The sequence below is a fragment of the Fusarium venenatum genome (assembly GCF_020744135.1).
Source record: "Fusarium venenatum strain MPI-CAGE-CH-0201 chromosome Unknown EDB82scaffold_4, whole genome shotgun sequence".
Lineage (NCBI taxonomy): Eukaryota > Fungi > Ascomycota > Sordariomycetes > Hypocreales > Nectriaceae > Fusarium > Fusarium venenatum.
Window position 1 is genome coordinate 155,266 of NW_027072132.1, and position 23,585 is coordinate 178,850.

A 23,585-nucleotide genomic window follows, 5' to 3' on the forward strand; every position below is an offset into this window, starting at 1 on the left:
AACATAATGAACAGGTTGCGTGTTTCCCCTTGTTATTTTCAAAGTTTATATTGGCACAGACTTTGCTATGTAAGGCTTTAGTGCCCGTTGCGACCTAACGTCAGAGTCAACTTTATCTTTTTTTGTTTTGTTTTCGTATGCGATGTCGAAAGTTCACCTAGTCTCGATGACAGTTTGACAACCAACCAACATCTTTCCAAACTCTCCAAACTCGATTTTGCGATGTCGTTCCCAGTCGTCAATGGTGTGGAGGTAGCGGTTCCACCACCTGCTGGATACCAGGTTGACTTTACCAACCCCGAGACGGATGAGTCGATGGTCAGGAATGCGTATTGGATATTTGGGTTGGAGTTTGCGTTTGCGACGGCGTTTTTGGGACAGCGCATGTATACCAATGGTGTAATCTTGCGTAAATTCATGATCGATGATTGTAAGTACATGATATTTATATTTGTGATAGAAGCTTACACGAGTCGCAGATTTGATCCTTTTTGCATGGGTAGGTTACTGAGGTACATGTGTTCATCAACGGTTCCTAACTGTCTTTTTAGATCCTTTCCATTGTCGCTCAATCATGTCTTCTTGATGCATATAGACGAAACCTGCTTGGTGTTCATGCCTGGGAGATGCCCGTTGATAGCAACACTCAATCTGCTCTGGTATGTCTTCTCTTCCAGATCTTGAGATCGACACCTCGACTTACTGTCTACAGCTTGTTATGTGTACAACACTCACATATATCCCAACGACAATCCTATCGAAACTGACGCTTTGCTTCTTCTACTATCGCCTATCGCCCTCCTTGTGGTATCAATACTCGGTCTATTTCACAGGGATTATCTGCACGACTAGTCTGGTTGGCATCTGGTTCAGTGTTCTCTTCGCATGCAAACCGATTGCGGCAGGTTGGGATGTGAGACTGTCTGTCGATGCTGAATGCATCAATCGCCCTCCCATTTACATAACACAAGCCGCCTTTGGCTGCATCACAGATGTGATGCTTCTGCTGTTACCTATCCCAACTGTCATCGGATTACAAATGTCTACAAGGCAGAAGTTCGGAGTACTTGGATTATTTGCAATTGGTTCAATCACCCTCGTCACGTCAGTCGTTCGATTAGTCTTACTGCTACCAAGCTTGTCGAACCCAGACCAGAGTTGGTCGTTGGCAGAAGGTTGCCTATGGGTGTAAGATGTTCCCTTCAGATCTCCAATACAACAACTAACAGAAATATTGCAGCATCATCGAAGCCAATCTGTTGATCATGTGTGGCTCCCTCCCCACTCTGCGAGTGTTTCTTAAAAATGTCGCCCCTCGGGTTCTTGGTGACAAAAGTCAAAGCAAACCAAGCCAAGGAGATAGCGCAAGTTTTGGGTTGCATACGTTCGGAGGTTCAAACGGTCCGCGACGCAAGTTTGACACACTTGTGGAGCTGGAACATGATACGCGTTTTAATAGAAGCAGCTTGAGGCCTGAAGGTTTGGGCAAGACGGATGTGAAAGTCTTTAGTGGACAGTCAAATGAGTCGCTGATGAATCAAACTCAGACTGGGGATGACAAAAGTGAAGATGGGATATTGCAGACGCGCACAACGACTGTTCAATATGAGTATTCATAGTTCAGGTTCAGACATAATTAATCTCTAATGCAGGCCAATAGTCCCTACGCCTCAGACACTAAGTGCTCCCTTGCATCAATTTCTTGTCTTAGAATTAATTCTCAGATCGCCACTTGTCCAATTCTCTCCCTTGCCAAGTTTCTTCTTTTGGAACAGTGCTTTAAATGTTCTGTCCTCCCTGTTCAGTGTTTTCTTTGCAACGATGAACGAAACATGTCGTCAAAATGAAGTTATCAGTCTCTTGGTGGTCACTCATATTAAAAAGGCTGTTACCTGCTGGTGTGATCATCTTATTTTTCGTTACTTTTTGCTACACTCTTCGTCCAATAGTAAGTTTTTAACCTAGTCTATAAATGTTCAACTCTAATCAGTCTTGCAATGTAGGATATTGTACAAGCTGCCCAGTTTCAGAGACCGACCGACAACCACTTGCCTGCAAAGACATCCAGACTACACTACCTCATTCCCGCGTCCGAACCCTCATTGAACCTGTGTGCAAATATTATATCTGTACTCGCCAATCGATATCCGATCCCTTCTATACTTGGCTACAAAGGCAAAAACGAGTTCGACGCAAAGGTGGCTCATATTGCCAAACTTCACAGCATCCGACGATACTTAAACGGGCCTGCTGGGAAACATAGCGATGACCTGGCCATTATTGCCGATGGTCACGATGTACTAGCCCAACTACCTGCCGAGGTTTTAATTGAGCGATACTTCGAGATCATGAAGCGTCATGATCGTGTCCTTGCCGATCAATTTGGGCTTTCCGTTGCTCAGGCCCATGAATAGGGCCTTCGCAAAACTCTTCTTTTCGGCGCAGACAAGTATTGTTTTCCGCGGGAACTCGACGAGTCACAGTGCTGGGCCGTTCCAGGATCATTTCTCCCACATAATGTCTACGGCTCACATACCCAGGACCGTAGCATGCGCTATTCTGATCCCCGATATCTCAACTCTGGTACTGTCATTGGGCCCTTGGGTGATCTGCGCGACTGTATTGACGCGGCACTGATCTTAATACAAGGTACATGGAATTCTACATACAAGCATCGGAACTCGGACCAATATTATCTGGGCAAACTCTACGCCCGTCAGGAAGTCAACCAGACCATGGCTATCACTGGCGGTATTGTCCCAAATCTCAAAGGCACAAGAAAACTTCCACAATCCAGCGAATTTGGTACTAAACAAGCGGACTACCATATAACTGTCGATCACGAATCAGCCTTTACTTGCACCCAATGCGCCAATGTGGACTGGATGCGCAACATTGCGTTTGACCGTTCTGGATACCGCAGTGTAGTAAAGAACAGCATTCGAAAGAAGAAACACCCTTTCAAGCCATTCACCATCCAGATGCCTGGTCGTGTCGTGAAAGCATTAACAAGACTATACGATGCCATCAATCATGATCAGCCTACTAGCCAGTGGATCAAGAGCGTAAAGTTGGGCACCAACATCGCTACCGGACATATTTATCCCCTTTACCATGGGACCTGCAGAAAGAGCAACTTTATTAGTAGATATATGGATCTCTGGCTATATCCAATATCTAGAAAGCTGCTGGAAGCTGCTTCAAAGGCTTTAGAGGGCAAGGAACCGTTGTCTGCGGATATGATTGACGGAAGACATTGGATATCTTCTCAGCATTATCCTAATAACAATGGCGGGCTGCATGGTATTGGGGGTATATACACAGACTCTCAAGACAGCAATGAGAGTTTCATTCCACTCACAGAGTTCTGTACTGGGTATTTGGAAGAGTTAGCACCTTGAATGGATGAACCCAGAGTATGTTATTAGGTCTTCAGTATATACTCCCAATATCACAAGGAATATAAATATTTCATACTATTCACTATAACCTTACGTCCGAATTTACTAGTAAGAGGTTTTAGATATAGCTAATAACCATTGATATAGAGTCATCAAGACCATCTGTAAGCTGTACATTTTACCTATCGATTCTGATGCTCCCAAGCATAGCCCCTTGGTCCTTCTCCTCTATCTGTACCTGAAGGCTCCAGTCAATCATCCACGGCCTTAAAAGCAGCCTTTGAATCAAAGGAGTGTGGCCACCCATGATCACGATAGATCTGCCTTATGTATTGAACATCCAGATCTGTCTGCCATTCTTCCGTTTGACTATTCACCTCCTCCTCAGAGATCCTCTCATCGCGCTCTGGAATGTCATCCGCCTCAATTGTGATCCTGCCGTCTCCAGAAACCAGCTGCATTTTTTTGTACTGTTCCTTCAGCTTGGCAAAGTATTGTTCCACTGGGACCGAGGACAGCATATCACACCTCATCATGTCCTCAATTATCTCGCCATCTTTGACAAGCAGCCACAATCCACGGCCGCCACTCTCATACCCTTCAGCAATGTAGATGACATCACTATGATCCTGCTCATCCTCCGTTGACCAAAACTCCATCCAGTCAAAGATTTCTTCGATGGTCTTGAAATCGTCCGGGGTCCAAACAGTAAGGTCACAGAGTTTGGATTTATAGTGGATATGGCATGCGCCTTTAGCGTCAAAGTAAGGCAGATGACGCATAACCTCGATAGCGTAGTCGGACTTTATGCCTCCACAGGATTCGGATGTGATATCTGGCTATCCAGTGCGTGGGGGAATCTTGAGATCGTATATATCGTAGTTCAGGGTTGCCATGAATGAGTAGAAGTCAACAAACAGAGCCCCGAGTTCTTGGGGTGTTAATCGTGGCTTGCGGGCGCTTTCAGAATCATCTGATTCATAGTATTCATCATCTGATGGGGCCGGCGACGGTAAGTTCTCAGGAGCACACATGTTGAAGATGATGTTTGAACGTGAGAATATGGACGAATATAGGTAGGAGAGTAGTTAAGATGAAGGGGTATTTATAGCCAACGACGAACCCTCTCACACACCTACTCCTGTCGTCAACACTAGGCAGAACACTTTGTAGTGGAGCAACTGTGGATATTGACCAATTACTCGGATAAGTCAGGATAGAAGCGCATTAATAGCAGCACCAGCTAGTTCTATTCTAGCTACCCTTACACCCCTGTCATCCTGCTTTCCACCAACAATGTTCACGCTCTCTGTCGCTGAAGCAGCAGCACCAGTTCCCGTATAAGTTGACGTGAGGTCAACAGTCGTAGTTGATACAGTACTCTCACTCGGCTTGTCTGCAGCGTGCGCGGCAGCATAACAACTAGCAAAAGCAATCGTGTCATTTAACCAGACCGCACCGTAAGGTAAGGAAGTCATGGCCCTGAACCATTGGTTCGGACAATACTCAGCGTACTCTACAGCTTCAGAGCTATGTTCCGCCCACCATGATGAATCAGTGCCGCCATAAGACGAGCACACAGTCAAAAGGCTGGAAGGTGCGGATTTTGTAAAGGCACACCAGTCAGACTGAGGAGGAGGTGTACATGCCGGCTTTCCCATGGCGTCAGTCAAAGTGGACTTGCAACCCTTCTGGATCGCATCACCATGGTCCATCAAGGCATCGAGAAGTGCTCCAGTCGGTTTAGGTACGTCAAAGAATGACTGGAACGTGTGAGTAGCGCATTGCCACGGGTCACTAGTAATAGTCCCCTTGGTCGTTGGTAGAATTGTGTCAAAGATGGAAGCCGTAACAAGACCGACTTGAAAAATGAATGATGATGTCGGCTTCATGGTAAAATGGGTGAAAAGTGTTAATGAATGAAGTTTATATCCCCGTACTAATTAGAAGTCGCTGAAGCGATACATATAAGAAAGAGAAACAAGATAGTATAAATTCCCATACGTTCTTAGGGGCATTCTCATTCGCGCCTCACGTTTGGAAGAGTCGTTGGGTGGAACGAAATTAATGTCTGTTTAGCGACCCACTAACAACATTTAAAGATGGGCCGAGTTTCCCCTGGTGTTGAAATTGTTGGTTGTAAGTTAGTTAGCTTGCCCCAGAGTGCGATAAGGTAACCGTAATGAGAATGCACGTTGGTCGACTAGTAGCGAACCTTTGTTGTTGAACATGGGGGTACCAACACTGTGGAGAAAAGATGCCTTGGTGATAACAGGCAGCCAATGTCTCGAAAAGAAGAGATTTATGGTGCGAGCCATTTCACCTATCTACTTGTGATACAATGTGTTGGTTCAATTTCTAAACCTCAGTCATTCAAATAGGTGTTCATTCTATTGAGACCGAGGCTACACATTTATACGGGAAGCGTAGATCTTGGTAAAACCTACAAGCTGCCCTAGTCACCCTCCCAGCCCAAACGACCCTCTGGAAGCTTTTCCATCAATTGATCCACTGGGCGAAAAGCCTCATCCTTTTTTAAAAGCATTGGGCCACCCAAATTCCCGATAAAGCTGCCTGATATACTGGATGTCCAGATCTGTAGGCCACCACTGTTTCTGTGCAATTACTTCTCCCTCAGTAATCGTCTTGCCCTCAGGCAGCTCATCAACAGGATGGAGTACCTCAATAGTGACTCTGCCTGGGCAGGGGATAAGGGCAAGGTTTCTATAGGCTTCTTTCAACCCATTAAAGTACTCCTTGATATCCATAGGATCGCTTTGTTGAAACTTATTCTCTTCATCGGTTATCTCCCCATCCCCCACGTTCAACCAGAGATGTATTCCCCCAGTTTCGTGGTCGAGTGCGAGAGGGGAAACGTCATGTAGATCAATAATAGTGTCGCGTCGTTTTGACCACAATTCATTGTCGACACGTACTCTCCAGTCCATAATGAAAGAAAACTCCTTTTGAGGTATGTTTCTATAATCAATAAGTCGGGACTTACAGTGAACCCAATACACGAACTCCCGATCGTCGAAGTAAGGTATCTGTTTGATCACTTCACCATCTTCATCTGACCTTGCGGCATGATTCAGAAAAGGGTCTAAACCGGACCAACCCTCAGGTGGTGGGGTCTTGAGGTATTGAGGGTCGAAGTGAAGAGTGGTTAAAAACGTATAAAAGTCCAGGAGTATTGCCGAAATCTCTTTGGGGGAATATCTTATAGTCGGAGGATCCATGATTCCTCTGTAGACAAGATGGTAGTTAGGTGTAGATTGAATGCAAGATTGATGTTGTGGATTTGAACTTGTTGACATGTAAGGGGTTCTAAACTGTTCAATGTAACACGTGTGACAAGAGTCTAAGCGAGAAACTCTCAGTCGCTACTATGTATGTATTATAGAAACAGTTCTAAGGGTTGGATCTTCCAGGCCCTTCTACGTAACTTGTGAGCAATTGACTGTTGGCTTGGCGTTTCTTGGTGCAGGGTTCCGTATGCCCAGTGGCACAAGCAACAACCTGTTGGTCCAGGGGTTAAAGAAACTTCTATCTATGTTACTAGCTCAAATGGGACTCTATGGCCTGTTACGATTCTCACATGACAATGAAGAACTGAGGAACTTCTTTTCTATCACCATTCCATCATTTCATTTCATCATTTCATTTCTTCTACGAACCCTTCACAATCACATTCCCTTAAACGAAACAAAAATGAAATACCGCAATGCTGCCTTTTTCTTGCAGTTCTCAACTGCCAATGCTGCCATCTATGATTCTCTATTTCCGACTGCAAGGCCAACTACTTCAGACAACGACGTCGATTGCATGTTCGAAGACTTCTACCCAATCTTCTCTGCCTTGACTCCAAACGGGAGTCTCTCAACAGCCCTTCTGTCTTACGGCAACGAACTGATCAAGGGTTGTCCTTTGACAGACGTCGACGTGATGGGCCTACCCACGTGCCCGTACCCAGCGCTGTCAGACTGGTGCTCCTTCAGCGACCATGCGCCTACAACTCTAGTGCCTGCTTGGTCGTCCTATGGAAGCTCGGCGTCCTCGTGGTGGTCAGAACATAGCTCCTACGCTGTGAAGTACGCCCATGTTTGCAAGAAGAAGTGGTTCAATCAGATGATTGGCGTTGTCTATGGTTCAGCTCGACTGAATAACACTATTCATTGGGGCGAGTGCTATGTCCAGGTCTACGCCACTGTGGATGGCAAGGTCACTGAAACATCGACACCAACCACAAAAGCGACAACCGGTATGAAAGCTACTTCTAAGGTACCTGGAGAGACCCGCGCAACTTCAGAACAAATTGAAGAAACATCCAAAGAGGCTCAGGGTACTGCGAAGACGGATCAAAGAGAGAAATCGCAGGGAAATCAGGTTAATGCTCGAGGAGCTAATGCTTGGCTTATAGCTGGCGGTGGATTTACAGCTGCTTTGGTAAATGAAGTTATGTAAATCACGATAAGATAATTTAATTATATCTGAGCGGTCCGAAACTTTACCTCGATGATATTTGATGATAAAATATTTAGAATATGATCGGTTAAGGCTTGTGCAGCAAGTCACTGGACATAGGTAGAGTAGCAGTGGTAAAGGTGACTCAGCTCGCAAAGTGGTCTCACCTCGGGAAGGGGACTCACTTCGACATACTTCTCGTTTAGAGAACGGAACCTACTTAAACGCGTATAAAGCACAGCAAGGTTAATTTTTTCGAAAAGGACCCGATCAGGTTGCATATTAGGTGGCCGATCGTGTGGGGTAGTAGATTGCGGGGAGTGACCGGCGTTACTTTCCCCGCGTTTTAATGGCCGAAGCAGCTCCCAATCCTCGGGTTATTTCTGAGCGAGAAGGATGAAGGTAGTAATTCTAACGATAATCTGGCACGGGAGTTGGTATCGGCAATTCTACAAACGGATTCGATCATTACCATGTTGTCAACGTGAAATTATAGTAGGGCGTTCGAAAATTCATAAATAACCCCTCTGATGTACTCAAAGTTGAATCGAATTCTCTAGCATCAAAGCCAATGCTTCAATATGGCGTTGACAATTTCCCGAGTCTCATTTGAGCATCACCGCACTGCCCTGGGGATTGCGGAGACTGAACCAAGAATCTCGTGGAGATTTGATGGTCCCGTTTCGAACTGGGAACAGAGCTCATACGACATTGAGGTTACTCGGAGTGTCAACAATGAATCCAAATCCTTTTCTTCCAATTCTTCCGATTCACTTTACCTCCCTTGGCCAGATGCACCCCTAGATGAAGCCGAACATGCATTCGTTAGGGTTCGCGCGCATGGTTTCGCCGCAAGTGATCAGCCCTCCACACCCTGGTCCGATTGGGTGTCTGTCGAGACTGGTCTGTTCAAGAAGAGTTGGGAGCATGTCAAACCCATTGCTTCAACTATGAAGGTCAATGTGAACGAACCGAAAAGGCCCGTATACTTCAGAAAAGACTTTGCAGTACCTGATAGTTTCGAATCAGCGAGGCTTTATATCACCGCTTTGGGTATTTACGAAGCTGAGATTAACGGGAAGCGAGTCGGAGATCACGTCTTGGCTCCAGGATGGCAGTCATACCATCACCGTCATGTCTATGATACATATGACGTTACCAACCTTATTACTCCAGGCGCGAATGCGATTGGAGCACTGGTTGGTGAAGGGTGGTATGCTGGCCGCTTAGGGTTTGACGGAGGACAACGAAATATCTACGGGAACTCGACAGGTCTCTTGGCACAACTTCACATCAAGTCAAAGAATGGCACTGTTTCCAAGATTTACACCGACACGACATGGAAGTCAGGGTTTGGGCCAGTTGTCAATGGAGAGATTTATGATGGAGAATTGTATGACGGTACCCTTGAAGCTGAGATTAAAGGATGGTCAGAGCCCGAATACAACGACGCATCCTGGTATGAGACTCATCTGCTCCCTGCAGTCGACGGAGCACTCGTCCCACCAGATCAGCCTCCTACTCGTCGAATTGAAGGGGTCAAACCAAAAGAGTTCTTCAAGTCGCCATCTGGAAAGCAACTTGTCGACTTCGGCCAAAACCTGGTTGGCTGGTTGCGATTAAAGGTTGACGGACCTGCAAACACAACCATCACATTGAAGCATGCAGAAGTTTTAGAAAACGGCGAACTAGGAATTCGACCGCTTCGAAAAGCCAAGGCTACGGACACAATCATGCTTAGCGGGCAGGGCCCACTTGAGTGGGAGCCAAAGTTTACATATCACGGTTTTCGCTATGCTCAGATTGATGGATGGCCTGAGGAGACACCGTTGGATGAAAACAGTCTTGAGGCGATTGTTGTCCATACTGATATGGAGGAAACAGGCTACTTCAATTGCTCACATGAACTGTTGAACAAATTTCACTCCAATGTTCGCTGGTCGATGAAGGGTAACTTTCTTTCCATTCCCACGGACTGTCCTCAGCGCGATGAGCGTCTTGGATGGACTGGAGACGCCCATGCCTTTTGCCCAACATCGAACTATCTCTATGACACAGCGTCATTCTGGAAGAGTTGGCACAAAGATGTGTGGTCTGAAATGTCGGTCAATAACACTATGATTCCCCCTTTCTTCATTCCTACCATTCCCTCGGCATTTGGCACGGTACCAATTGCTTCTTCAGTATGGGGAGATGTTGTAGTCTCCAACCCGTGGAACATCTATCAAGCCTTTGGCGACAAGGGGCTTTTGGAGGAACATCTCCCTCAGGCCCAAGGCTGGATAGATAAAGGAATTCCCAGAAATGAGGTTGGCCTATGGGATCGCAGAACTTTCCAGTTTGGGGACTGGTTGGACCCCCTGGCCCCATCTGATGATCCCGGAGGTGCAACGACTAGCAAGTATTTGGTGTCAGATGCGTACTTGATCAGGATGACTGAGATTCTCACACAAATTGTTACTGCTCTTGGGGAGTCGGATCTGGCTGAGAAATACAAGACACAACAGTCGGATCTCAAGAGCGAGTTTGGAAAAGCTTGGGCACCAGATGGAAAGTTGGCAAACAGGACTCAAACGGCGTACGCACTGTCTGTGGGCTTTAACCTTTTGAACGACGAAGGACAGAGAGAAAAGGCAGCGGCAACATTACGTGAGATCATCCGAGAGAATGACCATCTTGTTGGCACTGGATTCGCGGGTACCGCGCCTCTTGGCTTCGCTTTGAAAGACGCCAATGCCACGGATGATTTCTACCGAATGCTCCTTCAAGAGAAGGTCCCATCATGGTTATACCAAGTCGTCATGGGGGGTACAACAACCTGGGAAAGATGGGATAGTCTCTTACCGAATGGCACAGTTAATCCAGGCGAGATGACCAGTTTCAATCATTATTCTTTTGGGTCTGTTGCCAATTGGATGCATCAAGTCATTGGGGGAATTGCGCCCCTCGATCCGGGATACAAGAAGGTTGCCATTGCGCCTATTCCGGGAGGGAATATTACACATGCAAGCGCGAAGCTCGTCACTGGGTATGGTACAATTTCAACGGATTGGAAGTTGACGGATGAGGGGTTCCAGTTGAAAGTGAGGATTCCACCGAACACCAAGGCTGATATCACTCTGCCTGGGACAGGGAAGACGGAAACTGTTGGATCTGGACTGCATGAGTTCTACCAATCAACCTGAACTGTCTCTACGTAGTTAGTTTAGCTCTACTGCGATCCATCAGTGTTAATATCGGAAGCCGCATATTATTCAAAGCGAAATGTTTGATAGTATTTACTGAGAACTCCTCATCTGTTGCCTTACAGCTGATATCAAATCTCACGAAATGGTTCAAAAGGACTCAAAAGTAGAGAGGGCAATAACAGCAGGACATAAATTATCCCATAAGCTTTGTGAACGTAATCGACCGTATGGATAAAGAGAATTCAGTAACACATCTAGAGCTAGTAGCTTTTAATATTTTCTCCCTCTTGAGAACCATCAAGGTCTAGATGAGGACAATCCTTTGGATCGGCATAGAATGTCCCCCCGAGTTTCTCAATCACCTTGCAGCGTTCTTCCATTGTGAATGCGTTGTCAATTCTCGCCAATCCCTTCCGTGCACATTGTGAGAAGTTGGTATCAAGGGTCCAAACACCACCACTAGTAGGCCAACCGACAAATAAAAGTGGTGCATCTGGTTCTTTGTTTCGATACTTCCGTCCAAAGCGTAGTTTATGGTCAGGGTCACGAAACCAATTTGCTCCTAACTGACGCATTTTGGCGCAGTGAGCTTCCTCATTCTCAGGGTCATCTGGTTTGTCGGACGGCTCGAATCGGTCAAGGCCCAAGAACTCAAGCTCCGCTACGGAGCAGAGACGGGAGTAAAAACCACCTTTAGCTGGCCAGCCATGTACAATGCCGCCTGTGCTACCACCGAATTCAGATCGGGGAAACCAGGTTACGCCAAAATCACCGTACCACCCGCCTTCTGACAGCATTTGGGGAATGTCTCCGTTAGGGGGAGGGTACAGAAAATGTTGTTTAGGCTCGTGAATAGCGTAGGAGATTGTAAGAAGAATGGACGCCAGGAAGAACAAGGCGTATCTGAACATTGAGTTGGGTTGTTGAAGGAAAGAGGAGATGACATATGGAAAAGTTTCATTATTGGTGCTCAAAGAGGGGTAGGTGTAAATTGTTGGCCCTGGGGAATATCAGATATTCCAGTCCCGTAGTTACGTAACTATATATTCCGTTATCTCGTTGGCTTTGAACATGTTGGTTCTGCTCAAAATTTGCCAAGTAATTCTTTCCAATCATGATAAGCAAAATAGTAGATGGTCCTAGAAATAGATTGGCAAGGCAGACAAGTAAGGATAAAACTGGCATAACCCCTGACTAGATCCAATTGATCAGAACATTGAGAACTGCCGTTATTGCCAAGCCAGTGTTGGTTATGCTCTTCGAGGAATGCGGCGAGTCACATTCCCATCCTCCCCCCCTCCAACCCACTAACCCCTGTCAGTTGTTGGTTTGTTAAACTTTGACGTATCTTTTGAATCACATAAATTGAAATAGTCAGCGCGTAAAACACTATTTATGGATATGATCTCCAGTAGAGGAGAATGTGAAAGTACAAGGGAATCGGTATGGCCTGACTTGGAACTTAAACCAGATAATTCGCCTCTAATCAAATACTTGGCTCCTCTCACACATTTACCGTGATTTGGACCTTTATAGTGCAAAATTGACATCCTTGAAACATATTTGTAATGTCCACTTGATAAGAGAAACATGAGAGATTTACGCACCTTACGCCGGACCCCAGTTGTATTCTCATATGTCACACTGTTAGTTGGGTTCAGGGACAACCCCTATGACTGACTATGTCTGAAACTTTAACCTACCAACTGCATAACTCCTTCCATGTCGCAAGGGGCATTTTCTATTTTGGAAATTACCGAGATATACTTCACATCATACGGAACTGATAGCGAACGTCAAGTAGTACGTTGGGCCAGCCTTGTACCATCTATCATGCATTTCGATCAATGAGTTGGGCGGTTAAGTTAGAGTGTGTTGGTAGCTGTGTCTTCCTACCAAAGATAAATAAACCATCGAGTCGCACCATAGTAATAGATGCCAGACAAGACAGTCTGTAATTACACAAAATCTTATACACTTCCATCATGTTATCCCTTTCTTCACTTTTTGTCCTGTTTGTTTATCAACTGCTTTTTACTTCTCATCTCGCCTTGGCTGCACCAAGCCAAGATCGTCAAGAAGCCATCAATATTTTCAGAGCCGCACTGCGGGACAGTCGCTATAACTTTACCGAAAAGGACATTGGCGCGACAGCCACAAGGCTATTTGGATGGCAAGGTTGCAGCACTTCCGAGAAGCAGGACATCTATTCTGGTTGGCAATAATCTTGGAAAATGATGGATGCAGTTCAAGGCAAGAATTTGAACTGGAATGAGGCAGCAGCTCTGGACTATCTTAGTCCACCTTTTATCAATGAAGATGATCAAAAAGAGATAAAGAGTATGCACCCTTGCTGACCATCTTGCTATATCTTCAATGCTAATTAGTTTTTATTCAGAGATTATTGACACTGTCTCAACTATCAGAGGTGGAAGCAGCTTGAACCCATTCAAATGGTGGCTTCATGTTCGATGCGATGACCCTGACGACCGCTGTCCATGTGGCCGCACCACCTCTACCGTTGCCTATGTTAACAATGAAGACCGTGATTCTGGGTATGCCTCTATCAACTTTTGTCCACGGTACTTTGAGCTCCCAAATCTAGATGACGCGGTGAAAGAGAACGGTAACAAGGATTTGCCTTGGGAACATCGGGCAGATCTGGATAACTACGTTGGGAACAAAGGTGTGTGTTATGTATGCATGAGAGACCCACAAGATCAAGACTAAGACCGCATTCTAGGACGCACCTGGTTTCACGAATTACTTCACATTGACTGGGCCTCAGGAGTGTTACCTGGATGGCATATCCGTGATATTTCTGCCTTCTACTACGACGACGATAATTCCTACCGCCACACAGGGCTGTATGGCGCTGAGAGAACTAAAGCACTCGCCCGCTATAAATTCAGCCCATCATTCTTTATTAGGAGAAACGCAGATAGCTTCGCCATGTATGCTATGGCCAAATATGTGCAGAAAGTTATTGGCAAGTATCCTCACCTTCCTTTAGCGATGAAACTCGACGAAGTGGAGGACGGCCCTGGTTTCTTTGTGTCTGGTGGCATTAGCATTGACCCTGAAGGGATAGTGACTATTGCTGGTTCACAAGACGACGATGACACCTGCCATCTTTATGGAGGCCAGGAAATTCCTGAAAAGGATGTTGTCCCATTCAACTCTAGTGCATGGTTCTGGGACCTATCCGTCTACCCCGAGGATTACCAACGTCAGTGGCGAGGCTGGTTAGCTGAAGCTCATCCGTACAAAAATTGGGTTCGCATAGTTTTAATGCAAACTGCAATGGGTCCGCAGTGGATGGCCTTCCAAGATACGCCCGATGACCCGATTACAGACTTCTGTTCTGCAAAGATACTTTCCAAGACACTCGTTGAGGGGGATAAGAACGATTTGAAGTTTCCTACAGAGCTTCCAGCCTTTGGCGCACACGAAGCCAAAGGGTGTGTTTACTCTAGAACTTCTGACCTGGTGGGCGGGATGACATGTGAGAGCGGTGCTTCGAATATTCGTTGTTGGGAGGACCCTGCGTGGGGCGAGATGTCTGAATGTGATGGAGGAAGATATATGCTGGGTATTAAGTGTGACTGGAAGTAATGTGAAATAGTTGGGGGCTGTCGTCTAGAAATAGGAGAAGCATAAAGGATATCATTTGTATGTTAATATCTTCCTAGAGAATCGACAGAAGACCTGAAGTTGAAATATAGTAAACTGATAGAGATAATAAAACGCGAAAGCGTCAAGCATAAGCTTCCACCATAGAAAAGGATTATTCCTCTAGAATGTGGCAACAATCCATTCTAATGGTGAATGTTGCACTTGTTATTACCATCACACTCTGGCATTAAGCCCCCATGAGGCTGGAGTTTATAACCTAAGTTGATCTCAAATATAGGCTTGAGTTATCTCATGTCACACAAAGCTGCATATCATCAACCCCGCACTTGTCAATGTTTCAATCAATAATACAGATATTAATTTCTCAGTTTGACGACATTCGTTTTCTGTGAACTTGCGGCTGACTATCTTTAGATCAAATCATCGATTAATTATAGCCCTCTCATTGTCGTTGGCAAGATGAGCTCCAGCAAAAGGATGCCCTTTCGTAAAAGATGGCGCAAATTGCTTCCTTCATCTGAACCGTCGGAGGTATCTGACGGAGGTTCACCCAGCGTCTCTCAAGTACCGCCTCAAGACGCTCAACAAGGTCCATCCACAGCTACGGGTGGCATAATCCTATCCCCTGGAAACACTACGGTTCAGTCTCAAGTTTGGAACGATGCCTACGCTAGTCTAAAAGCCGAGGAACTCCGTACAGTGGAAGCTTACGAGAGGATCTTATCTGGTCAACTGACAAGTGGTGTCGAAGCTACAAGTGTCGAGGGATATCCCGACAACTTTCTGGGAACAGCAGAGGATAGACGAACCAAAATGGCCAAGCTGATTGAGGATGGAAAGTCAAGAACCGAACGAGTCGCAAAAGCCAAAGAGAATATCAATGATGTGGTCCAGCCCTTCAATCAACTGCGAAGTACAATATCTTTGGTTGTCAAAGCAGACCCTACGGCTTCAACAGCATGGGTGGGCATTGCCGCCGTGCTTGGTGTATGAGATCACACTACACATCTGTATTACAAACAAGTAACTGACAGATATCAGATCTTTGCGTCGCCACTTACCGAGCCTGGTGCAAATCGAGATGGTATGAAGTATATTCTCGAACGCGCGGAATGGTACTGGAATCTGTCTGCACTTATACTAGATGCAGATAAGATCGACGAATCCCTGAAGTCTTTGCAAGGTTCTCTTAAGAAGAGCATTGTGAAGCTTTACAAAAAATTGTTGCTTTATCAGATGCAGAGCGTTTGCCTCTACAGTTGCTCCGAGGTGGCGACTATTCTGCGCGACTTCGTGAAGCTGGATGACTGGGAAGGAAAGATCAAATCCATTGAGAAGGAAGCATTACGCGTCGAGCAAAGCATAAGACAGCTTCGAGATGAAGATGAAACTAGTCAACTGCGGAATCTCAACATGCGCCTCCAAGATGGTTTTCAGGCACTTGCAACAGTGATTCAGGATAGTGGTAGCCAGCAGCGCGAGCTACGGGAGGAAGAGAAAGACAGGCAATTCTTGAGCCAGCTACATGATACAGATCCCGCTGCGGGAAAAAAGGCTATTGAGACGCTGAAAGGGGGCATTGTGAGAAAGGCACATGATCTTGTCTTCGAGCAAAGCAATTTCGAAACACTGCAGCAAAATAGCTCCCCAGGCATCATGTGGACCACTGGAAATGCTGGCAGTGGGAAGACCATGTTTCTTTGTGGTATAGTCGATCGCCTTCTGGAAAAACCGGAATGTGGGGTGGTCAGCTACTTCTTTTGCCGGGCTGACCACCCGCAGACAAGGACAGTAAAGGCAGTTCTCCGTGGGCTTCTGTGGCTCATCTGCACCCAGAGCTGGGCTATCACACGTCGATTGAGGGTGGAATACGAACACAAGATGCAGAGTCTGACTGAATTTGACGATACTGTGGCATTTGTCAACCTTGAGGACATGCTGGGCAAGGCCCTCAATGCACCCAGCATGAGCCGAGCAGTTATCATCGTCGATGCTATTGACGAATGCGACGAGAGGAGTATCAGAATGATCCTAAAGACCATTGGACAGCTCTCACAAAAGCACCCTGCGCAATGGATTATGTCCACGCGAACCTCGGAGATTTATCGCAGCTTTTTGCCAATTGATGCACCTACTACGTATCTAGAGCTGAACAAAACAGTTATCTCAAAAGCTGTAGCTGCGTTCGTCGCTTACAGCGTGGGGACGCTATCAGAACGCAATGGATATGATCATGAGATCAAACGTTACGTTGAGGAAACATTGTGTTCGAAAGCTGGTGACACGTTTCTGTGGGTGGCACTCGTGTGCCTCGAGCTCGGGGACTTGGGTTCCGGGACGCGGCATGTGAAACGAATCCTTGACGAGGTGCCGCAGGGTCTTACCCAGTTGTACGAACGCATACATGACAAAGCTATGAAATCGGTTGACGGCGTTGTATGTAAAGAGATTCTGCGGCTGGTGTGCTTTACATACCGTCCATTGGCACTTGACGAATTACAAACTCTCGTTCCCTCTCTAGAGGGTATGCCGAGTGGGGACCTCAGAGGAGTGGTATCTAACTGCGGGTCATTCTTCAGCCTACAAGGTCATGAGAATGACCTGGTGATTGCAACATTTGTTCACGAATCTGCGAGAGAATACTTGATTATGACAGCCGAAAACGAATTATCTCCTGATGGTATCACGGATCAGCATCAACTTGTTCTTCATAAGTCACTATCAAATATGAAGGCGCTGACACGGAACATCTATCAACTTCCATCTTTAGGAACGGCTATTGATGAGGTCAGTAGGCCGGAACCTGATCCGCTCTCGCCGTTATGCTACAGTGGTCACCATTGGTTGGATCATGCAAATCACATCCTCCAACAAGGAAATTGGCAGGCATCAGACAATAGAGTCATAGAGGGTTTTATCTGCCATGATCTGCTCCATTGGAGCGAAATGCTCAGCCTGTCAAGAAATATGGCCCAAGGCACAGCTGACTTCCAGCGGTTCAACAAGTCTTACAAAGCAAACTACATGTCAGAGTCTGGTCAAACTGCGAAGCTAGTTGAACAGGCGTATCGTTTTCTTCTTTACAACAAATCATTCATTGAACGTGCGCCTTTGCAAGTCTACGCGTCCGCCCTTCTGTTCTGCCCACAGCAGAGCATGAGCGAAATAAAAAGCCGATACCAACACGAGTTGCCAGATATATCGATACATCCTGAACGTGAAGAATCCACATTTTCGCAGCTTACCCAAGAACTCCCAGTCTCAGGTCCTCCTCATCACATATCATTTGCTCCTGATGGTAATTTCCTTGCCGCCACACATGGTACGGAATTGGATGGTACCTTTCCACAAGAGCACTTTCTAGAGGTTTGGGACATATTGGCTAGTCATCGTGTTCTGTCAGTCAACGTTGGGAGCCGTATTCGTGGCCTGGACTTTTCAGAAGACGGAACTAGGGTTTTTGCGGTACTGGAGGATGGTACTGTGAACCAGTTTGCAACCAAATCTGGGATATTGATGGAAAGCATCAGGTACCCATCGCATGTTCGGAACGCTTGCTTTTCGCCAAACAAAAAAGTGACCGCACTAAAGGTCTTCGAACCAGAAAGCTGTCAGAGATCCTTAGTGGTGTTGAATTCCAAAACTGGGAAAGTTGTTTGCTCGATAGCCAACGCGGACAATTTGAGCTTTGCGCCAGACAGTTCTCAAATGGCAGTCTTATTGCTCACTCGATCTAGCCTTGGCATATGGTCATCTAGAATTGATCTATGGTCCACTGATGATTGGAGCTTAAGCCTGACGATCTCGCTACAAGACGAAGTTGAAGACATGACATTCTTTGGCTCTGACAAAGTTGCCGTGCGCAGTATAGAGAATATCATTTCAATTCTTTCAACTGCAGATGGCTCTAGAACTGTGGGCTTCTCTTCATACCCTACATCAACGTCAATGACATGGTTGGGTTCTGGGTTGAGCTATTTGTGTCGTTGCGGCGATGGCACGATGAGGATTTATGATCATACTGGGATGGATTGTGTACAGTCTTTTCCTGCGTTGCCCATGCTCAGATTGAGCATAGAAGAGGTGTCAAGTACCTACACTTTCTCTGCTACTTCGAATTTTCTGGCAGTGGCCGAGGAAAAGGGAATCAGGATATGGGACTTGAAGATGCAGGAAGGCTCAATTCCTCACAATCGACTTTTTACCGAAACATGGGACTACTTGAGGCCGGTGATGACTTTCTCACCAAGTAGAAACAATAGCACCTTACTTGCCTTCACATCCCGGCGCGCTGTAGGGATACGAACAATACGACACGGAAAGGTCGTAAGCATTCCCACACTTCCTGTCAAATCTCTTCACTCCCCCTTTTTTAGTCCGAATGGTAAGACTATAGCCTATTCCTTATATAACCGACGACTCCAAATTTGGGATATAGACAACAGTACTGTGTCTATCGAGCGAAAGTTCGACACGATCTTCGATTTAAGTTTCTCCCATGATAGTACATCTCTGGCAGTGGCTGGTGGTTCAGAAGGCGTTTCTCTTTGGGATATCACAACATTCGAAATCAAGGGAATTATACCTATATATGCCGAGAAGGTCATTTACTCACATGTTGGCCAGCTCCTGGCTATTGTGGATTCCGAGAGCGTGCAGGTCTGGTCAGTGGCGCCGGTACAGGACATTCATAAATTACATTCCTATAAATTAGTCTCTGGGCACAGAAACTGGGTGTTCGTTGATTTTTCACCTGACGACCAATCGCTGGTTATAGTCGTTTCTGAGCAAGGACGCGTGTTTACTCATAATGAACATGTCCTACTATGGCGCTTGAGCGAATCTGCGCCTCGATGTCAGCTTGCTTGGGATGCAGGGCCGGAACTTATCCATAAGTGGAAGTCCTCAGCAATATCTGCCGATGGCAATTTGATTGCTGTTGCCCTTAGTCATTGCGTTTGGGTATGGGACCTGCGCTTCCCCGTTACGTCGCAACCATTGACAATCCAATTATCGTACAAGACGAGAAAGTGTTATTTCGATTCTGAGAGCACGCGACTGCTGGTGGATGGTGGCGCCATTACGATCAACCTCGATCTACGTCAACTACGATATTACGGCTATGGTCTAAGTGACGATCGTGCGTGGATTACTAAGAACAACCAAAAACTACTATACTTAACACAAAACTTCAGACCAGCGTATCGAGCCAAAGCCACTTCATTTGACTCAGTGGCATTTATGGATTCTACAGTAGCAATTATTAACCAATCTGGACACATTCGGATTTTGCGGTTTTATGATGATGTAGGTATCGAGGATAATCGTTGGAAGAAATAGCCATAAAGAAGAGGGTTTTATCTTTTCAAAGTATTTACCATTATAAATCGATTGAAGATATTATCTAATAGTTTTTAATAGTACGTATACAAACTTTCCGGATTCATGTATTTGTATTAGGTGAATTATTGCAGATAGGGAATACGCTCTTCAGTTGATATTGGTAACTTACAGGCCCCACGGATCGAGGGACTAGCCGTGCAACTATCCAGCAAAATGAAACATGAAGAATTTTGTACCAATGATGGACTGAATGAATCGCAATAGCTATGTAGCGTTTTCAGATTTATGAATGTGTGAGTTTTTGCACTTTCTTACCCTAAGAATTGCGCATGATGCGGTATACAGTAACTGAATGGCTGCTGGGCAGCTAAAAACGAAAGAGAATCGTGATACTGCGCATCCTTTCAAATAGGCTGAGACGTATTGCAATTATCTTCAGTGTTAGGCTGGGTTGGCTAAAGTGTGCTCAGATTTCAGTGTATCTTCACACGCACAGTGGGAGTTATGCGCGAAAAAACAGCAACTGTAGTTTAACTGACTTCTGCTTGGCTGAGAAGTTCGAGTGTTGATGATCAGGAATCAGTTCAATGCGTTAATGGAAAAGGGGCTTGTTTGTTCACCTTCTCCACTGCTAAAGTCTCATACAGATAGTCAAATACCCGATGTCAGTGGCCTGAGAATGCCCTTGTTACCACAACACTATCGACAAGTGTCAGGTTCAACACGAGGCTGGGACATCCAGGGTAGCTTCCAACTCACCCGATGCAGGGGGAAACGCCACACAAAGTTTGAGCGGACTACATGGGCCGTTCGCCGGCAGTACCGTCTTGGCGACAAGGTATAAGAAATCGCACACTACGCGCTCGCTTATATTAGTCTAGTCTATTTCCACTTAGCATCCCATCCCCTTAAACCTTATCCACAACTGAACACATACAATGTCCTCCATCTCTGCCAACAGACGGCAAAATCATTCCCGCCGGTCAAAGTATACTAGTGTTGCTTGGTACGTCCATCTCTGCTTTTTCTAACTTCATAACCAGTTAATAATACGAAATGTAGCTTTGAATGTCAACGGCGAAAGTCCAAGGTCAGTAAATGGAGCAACCTGATCGGACGCGTCTATCAACGCGACTCTGACAGGAAGTCTTAGTGTTCTGGGGAAAATGAATGTGCTCTTTGCCGAAAACGAAGAGTTCGCTGCGTTTATCCCACACAGGAGAAACGACACCGTAGAACAGACAGAGAACCTTCTACAGTAGTTGGAGAAACGACACAAAACACAGCACCATCCGGCACCTCATCATCATCATCATCATCATCAGCCCCATCAGCGATACCTCATCATCCGAACCACAAAGTCAAAGACCACGAGTTTAAACCTATGGAAACAGAATTTACAACGTTTGATTATTCGAATGAGCCCTCAACAACACCTCTGGCTTTCAATTCGCAATCTGCTACTCTGTCGGGAGATCGGCTTCAACAACTTGAACTTGCATTAAAACTCATCTCCAACATTAGTCCTCATGCATTAGGGGGCTCATCTAGTTCATGGTAAGATATACGCCAACCTTCCTCCAATCTGGAGATTCTTCCAAGACAACATCCAAATTAAAAAAGTCCCCGATTAACAAATTACTTAGGAATCTGAACCCTGGACTGAGTGCACCAATTGATGCATCAACTATTGTACCTAATCCCTTTATCCTCGAAGTTGCAGAACGCATGCCTGACAACGTATCTCTACCATCTCTCCTCGCCGAAACTCGACGTCTACTCGGAGCAGATCCTAGTACTGATCAAATGTATTTATCACGACCCGGCCGTCAACTATCGCCTACAATGGTCCAGCTACCGCGGATGAGTGATATGCGCTGCCTAATTGATGTTTGCAGCCAACGACTCTCAATGTACCTACCGAAAATCGAATATGACGAGAGTAAAGCTATTTTACCTGTTGCAACTAACAGCAATGGAATGAGGAACGTTTTGACAGAATCGAAAGATTTCTTGTTGTTTTCGCAGCTCTACCTCACCATGACTATTGGACAGTGTTTGCTAAGTCAATCATCTGGCCAAGACGTATCGCAAGCCCGATCGTTTTATCATCAGGGCCTATCTCTCGTGAACCAGGTCCCCCCAATCCCAGTTCACTGGCTTGGTCTAGCCAAAGTTCACTGTCTCCGCGCCGTCTACCTACTGCAGGCGGATGAGTTACAGGCAGCGGTCCAGGCCATCTCATCTTCGATCCAATTCGCCTGGCAGTGCAAGCTCAACGATCAAAACGCCTGGACCTCGTGCAATCCCGAGGAACGTCGATCGCGGAAGAGTCTGTGGTGGGCTATCTATCATTTGGAACGACAGATTTCTCAAAAAGTCGGTCAACCTTATAGCATCAATGATAAAGATGTAGCCGTCCATGATCCTTTATCCAGGGAACAGTTAGCACTCTGCCAGGACGTGGAAGTGTTGCCTGTTGGGATTAGCCAGGATGAGTTGTACCTCCAAATGAGTGTGGATATCAGCCGGCTGCGGGGAAACATCTGGGATAAGTTCTTCCGTGCGGGGTGCAAGGCGTCAAATAACGATGAAGAAGTCGAGTTAATGGGACTTCGAATATCAGACTTGCATCGTAGCGTTCCTCAGGTCTTCCAATGGTGTAACAGTGTCTTGGGTAACCAGGACAAGAATTCTGAACCTGACTTGCAAATCTCTCGAAGAATGATAATTCATACGGTAGGATATTGTGAAATTCATCGTAAACTCACGTTACTGACATGTTTTCTTTAGCGATATACCGTTCTTCAACTGTTGGTGAGACAGAGCCCAATGCGTACAGAACAAGTCAGTCTAGAACAGGCAAGGTTTTGCCATGTTTTAGTCAGTGAATTAGTGGAAATTATCACAGCATTCATTACCAACTACACACTGCCTCGGATCAAATCTTTGGCATACTTTATGTCATCAACCCTGGTTGCGTGCTTTTACCACTTGGCAAGGATATTGCGGAATCCACTCTGCGGCGCCGAGCGTCCGGCTACGACGAGAACGTTTTGGAAAGCGATAGAAACCCTCAAGTTGCTCGCTACAACAGTGGAAACTGCCCAACGGGCTCTATCGGTACTCCAAAATCACACGTTAGCAGTTATAGATGACCAATTTGTCAACAATGTCGAGACAGCCAACTTTGCAAGACCCCATGGATATGAGAACGACGCCATACCCATGACTGAGCAATGGCCCAGCTTGTCACCGAGCAGCACCGGCTTGGCACAGTATCTCGCAGGGTATTATCCTAATACAGGGGCAATGGATGTTACTTCGCCAGTGGTTGAAACAACGTTAAACCCTGCCAATTTTGGACAAGTATCAACAAGCAGCTTGGCGAATGGTACCGTTGATACGGGGAAACCTCCATGTCCCTATTTTTACTTGCCATACATTGGCTAAGCGGTTGAAACTGCTACTTCATGGCTTCTTGCATAGTTATAGAAGCTCATCTTTCAAGACTATTCAATACTAAGTAGACTGATTGTCGCTGTTGACGGCA

The 23,585-nt window shown here is 45.9% G+C and overlaps 11 protein-coding genes across 11 annotated transcripts; 7 read left to right on the plus strand and 4 right to left on the minus strand.

Moving 5' to 3' along the window:
* Positions 1-222: 222 nt before the first annotated feature.
* EDB82DRAFT_436932 (uncharacterized protein) lies at positions 223-1,619 on the plus strand (the record flags this gene model as incomplete). The annotated part of the gene is made up of 5 exons (XM_025736705.1): positions 223-430; positions 480-499; positions 552-659; positions 713-1,188; positions 1,241-1,619. The coding sequence occupies 5 exons, from the start codon at positions 223-225 to the stop codon at positions 1,617-1,619; spliced, it is 1,191 nt and encodes a 396-aa protein (XP_025591640.1).
* Positions 1,620-2,358: 739 nt separating this feature from the next.
* On the plus strand, positions 2,359-3,401 carry EDB82DRAFT_547748 (uncharacterized protein; the record flags this gene model as incomplete). The annotated part of the gene is made up of 2 exons (XM_025736707.2): positions 2,359-2,449; positions 2,500-3,401. 2 exons carry the CDS (start codon positions 2,359-2,361, stop codon positions 3,399-3,401), a joined length of 993 nt encoding a protein of 330 aa, XP_025591642.2.
* A 120-nt stretch (positions 3,402-3,521) lies between these two features.
* On the minus strand, positions 3,522-4,302 carry EDB82DRAFT_285374 (uncharacterized protein). The gene has a single exon (XM_025736711.2). The coding sequence runs from the start codon at positions 4,181-4,183 to the stop codon at positions 3,653-3,655; it is 531 nt and encodes a 176-aa protein (XP_025591643.2). The 5' UTR covers positions 4,184-4,302; the 3' UTR covers positions 3,522-3,652.
* A 310-nt stretch (positions 4,303-4,612) lies between these two features.
* EDB82DRAFT_560547 (uncharacterized protein) lies at positions 4,613-5,424 on the minus strand (the record flags this gene model as incomplete). The annotated part of the gene is made up of 1 exon (XM_025736712.2): positions 4,613-5,424. Exon 1 carries the CDS (start codon positions 5,291-5,293, stop codon positions 4,613-4,615), a length of 681 nt encoding a protein of 226 aa, XP_025591644.1. The 5' UTR covers positions 5,294-5,424.
* A 478-nt stretch (positions 5,425-5,902) lies between these two features.
* On the minus strand, positions 5,903-6,612 carry EDB82DRAFT_511012 (uncharacterized protein). Its single transcript, XM_065608877.1, has one exon. It carries the CDS (start codon positions 6,347-6,349, stop codon positions 5,927-5,929), a length of 423 nt encoding a protein of 140 aa, XP_065463069.1. The 5' UTR covers positions 6,350-6,612; the 3' UTR covers positions 5,903-5,926.
* Positions 6,613-7,015: 403 nt separating this feature from the next.
* Positions 7,016-7,896, plus strand: EDB82DRAFT_511013 (uncharacterized protein). The gene has a single exon (XM_025736714.2). It carries the CDS (start codon positions 7,113-7,115, stop codon positions 7,863-7,865), a length of 753 nt encoding a protein of 250 aa, XP_025591646.2. The 5' UTR covers positions 7,016-7,112; the 3' UTR covers positions 7,866-7,896.
* Positions 7,897-8,446: 550 nt separating this feature from the next.
* Positions 8,447-11,181, plus strand: EDB82DRAFT_560554 (bacterial alpha-L-rhamnosidase-domain-containing protein; the record flags this gene model as incomplete). Its single annotated transcript, XM_025736715.2, has 1 exon — positions 8,447-11,181. The coding sequence occupies one exon, from the start codon at positions 8,447-8,449 to the stop codon at positions 11,048-11,050; it is 2,604 nt and encodes an 867-aa protein (XP_025591647.1). The 3' UTR covers positions 11,051-11,181.
* Positions 11,182-12,134, minus strand: EDB82DRAFT_285458 (uncharacterized protein). The gene has a single exon (XM_025736716.2). It carries the CDS (start codon positions 11,962-11,964, stop codon positions 11,314-11,316), a length of 651 nt encoding a protein of 216 aa, XP_025591648.1. The 5' UTR covers positions 11,965-12,134; the 3' UTR covers positions 11,182-11,313.
* Positions 12,135-13,038: 904 nt separating this feature from the next.
* EDB82DRAFT_578596 (uncharacterized protein) lies at positions 13,039-14,754 on the plus strand (the record flags this gene model as incomplete). Its single annotated transcript, XM_025736717.2, has 4 exons — positions 13,039-13,267; positions 13,301-13,393; positions 13,452-13,739; positions 13,797-14,754. The coding sequence occupies 4 exons, from the start codon at positions 13,039-13,041 to the stop codon at positions 14,666-14,668; spliced, it is 1,482 nt and encodes a 493-aa protein (XP_025591649.2). The 3' UTR covers positions 14,669-14,754.
* Positions 14,755-15,166: 412 nt separating this feature from the next.
* On the plus strand, positions 15,167-20,059 carry EDB82DRAFT_466623 (uncharacterized protein; the record flags this gene model as incomplete). The annotated part of the gene is made up of 2 exons (XM_025736718.2): positions 15,167-15,676; positions 15,731-20,059. 2 exons carry the CDS (start codon positions 15,167-15,169, stop codon positions 20,027-20,029), a joined length of 4,809 nt encoding a protein of 1,602 aa, XP_025591650.2. The 3' UTR covers positions 20,030-20,059.
* A 911-nt stretch (positions 20,060-20,970) lies between these two features.
* On the plus strand, positions 20,971-23,485 carry EDB82DRAFT_528556 (uncharacterized protein; the record flags this gene model as incomplete). Its single annotated transcript, XM_065609191.1, has 5 exons — positions 20,971-21,038; positions 21,095-21,122; positions 21,186-21,589; positions 21,679-22,771; positions 22,826-23,485. 5 exons carry the CDS (start codon positions 20,971-20,973, stop codon positions 23,483-23,485), a joined length of 2,253 nt encoding a protein of 750 aa, XP_065463070.1.
* Between the last annotated feature and the right edge of the window lie 100 nt (positions 23,486-23,585).

Coding starts and splice junctions, on each gene's coding strand:
- EDB82DRAFT_511013 (XM_025736714.2), top strand. CDS start 7,113: ATGAAATACCGCAATGCTGCCTTTTTCTTGCAGTTCTCAACTGCCAAT.
- EDB82DRAFT_285374 (XM_025736711.2), bottom strand. CDS start 4,183: ATGCGTCATCTGCCTTACTTTGACGCTAAAGGCGCATGCCATATCCAC.
- EDB82DRAFT_511012 (XM_065608877.1), bottom strand. CDS start 6,349: ATGGACTGGAGAGTACGTGTCGACAATGAATTGTGGTCAAAACGACGC.
- EDB82DRAFT_285458 (XM_025736716.2), bottom strand. CDS start 11,964: ATGTTCAGATACGCCTTGTTCTTCCTGGCGTCCATTCTTCTTACAATC.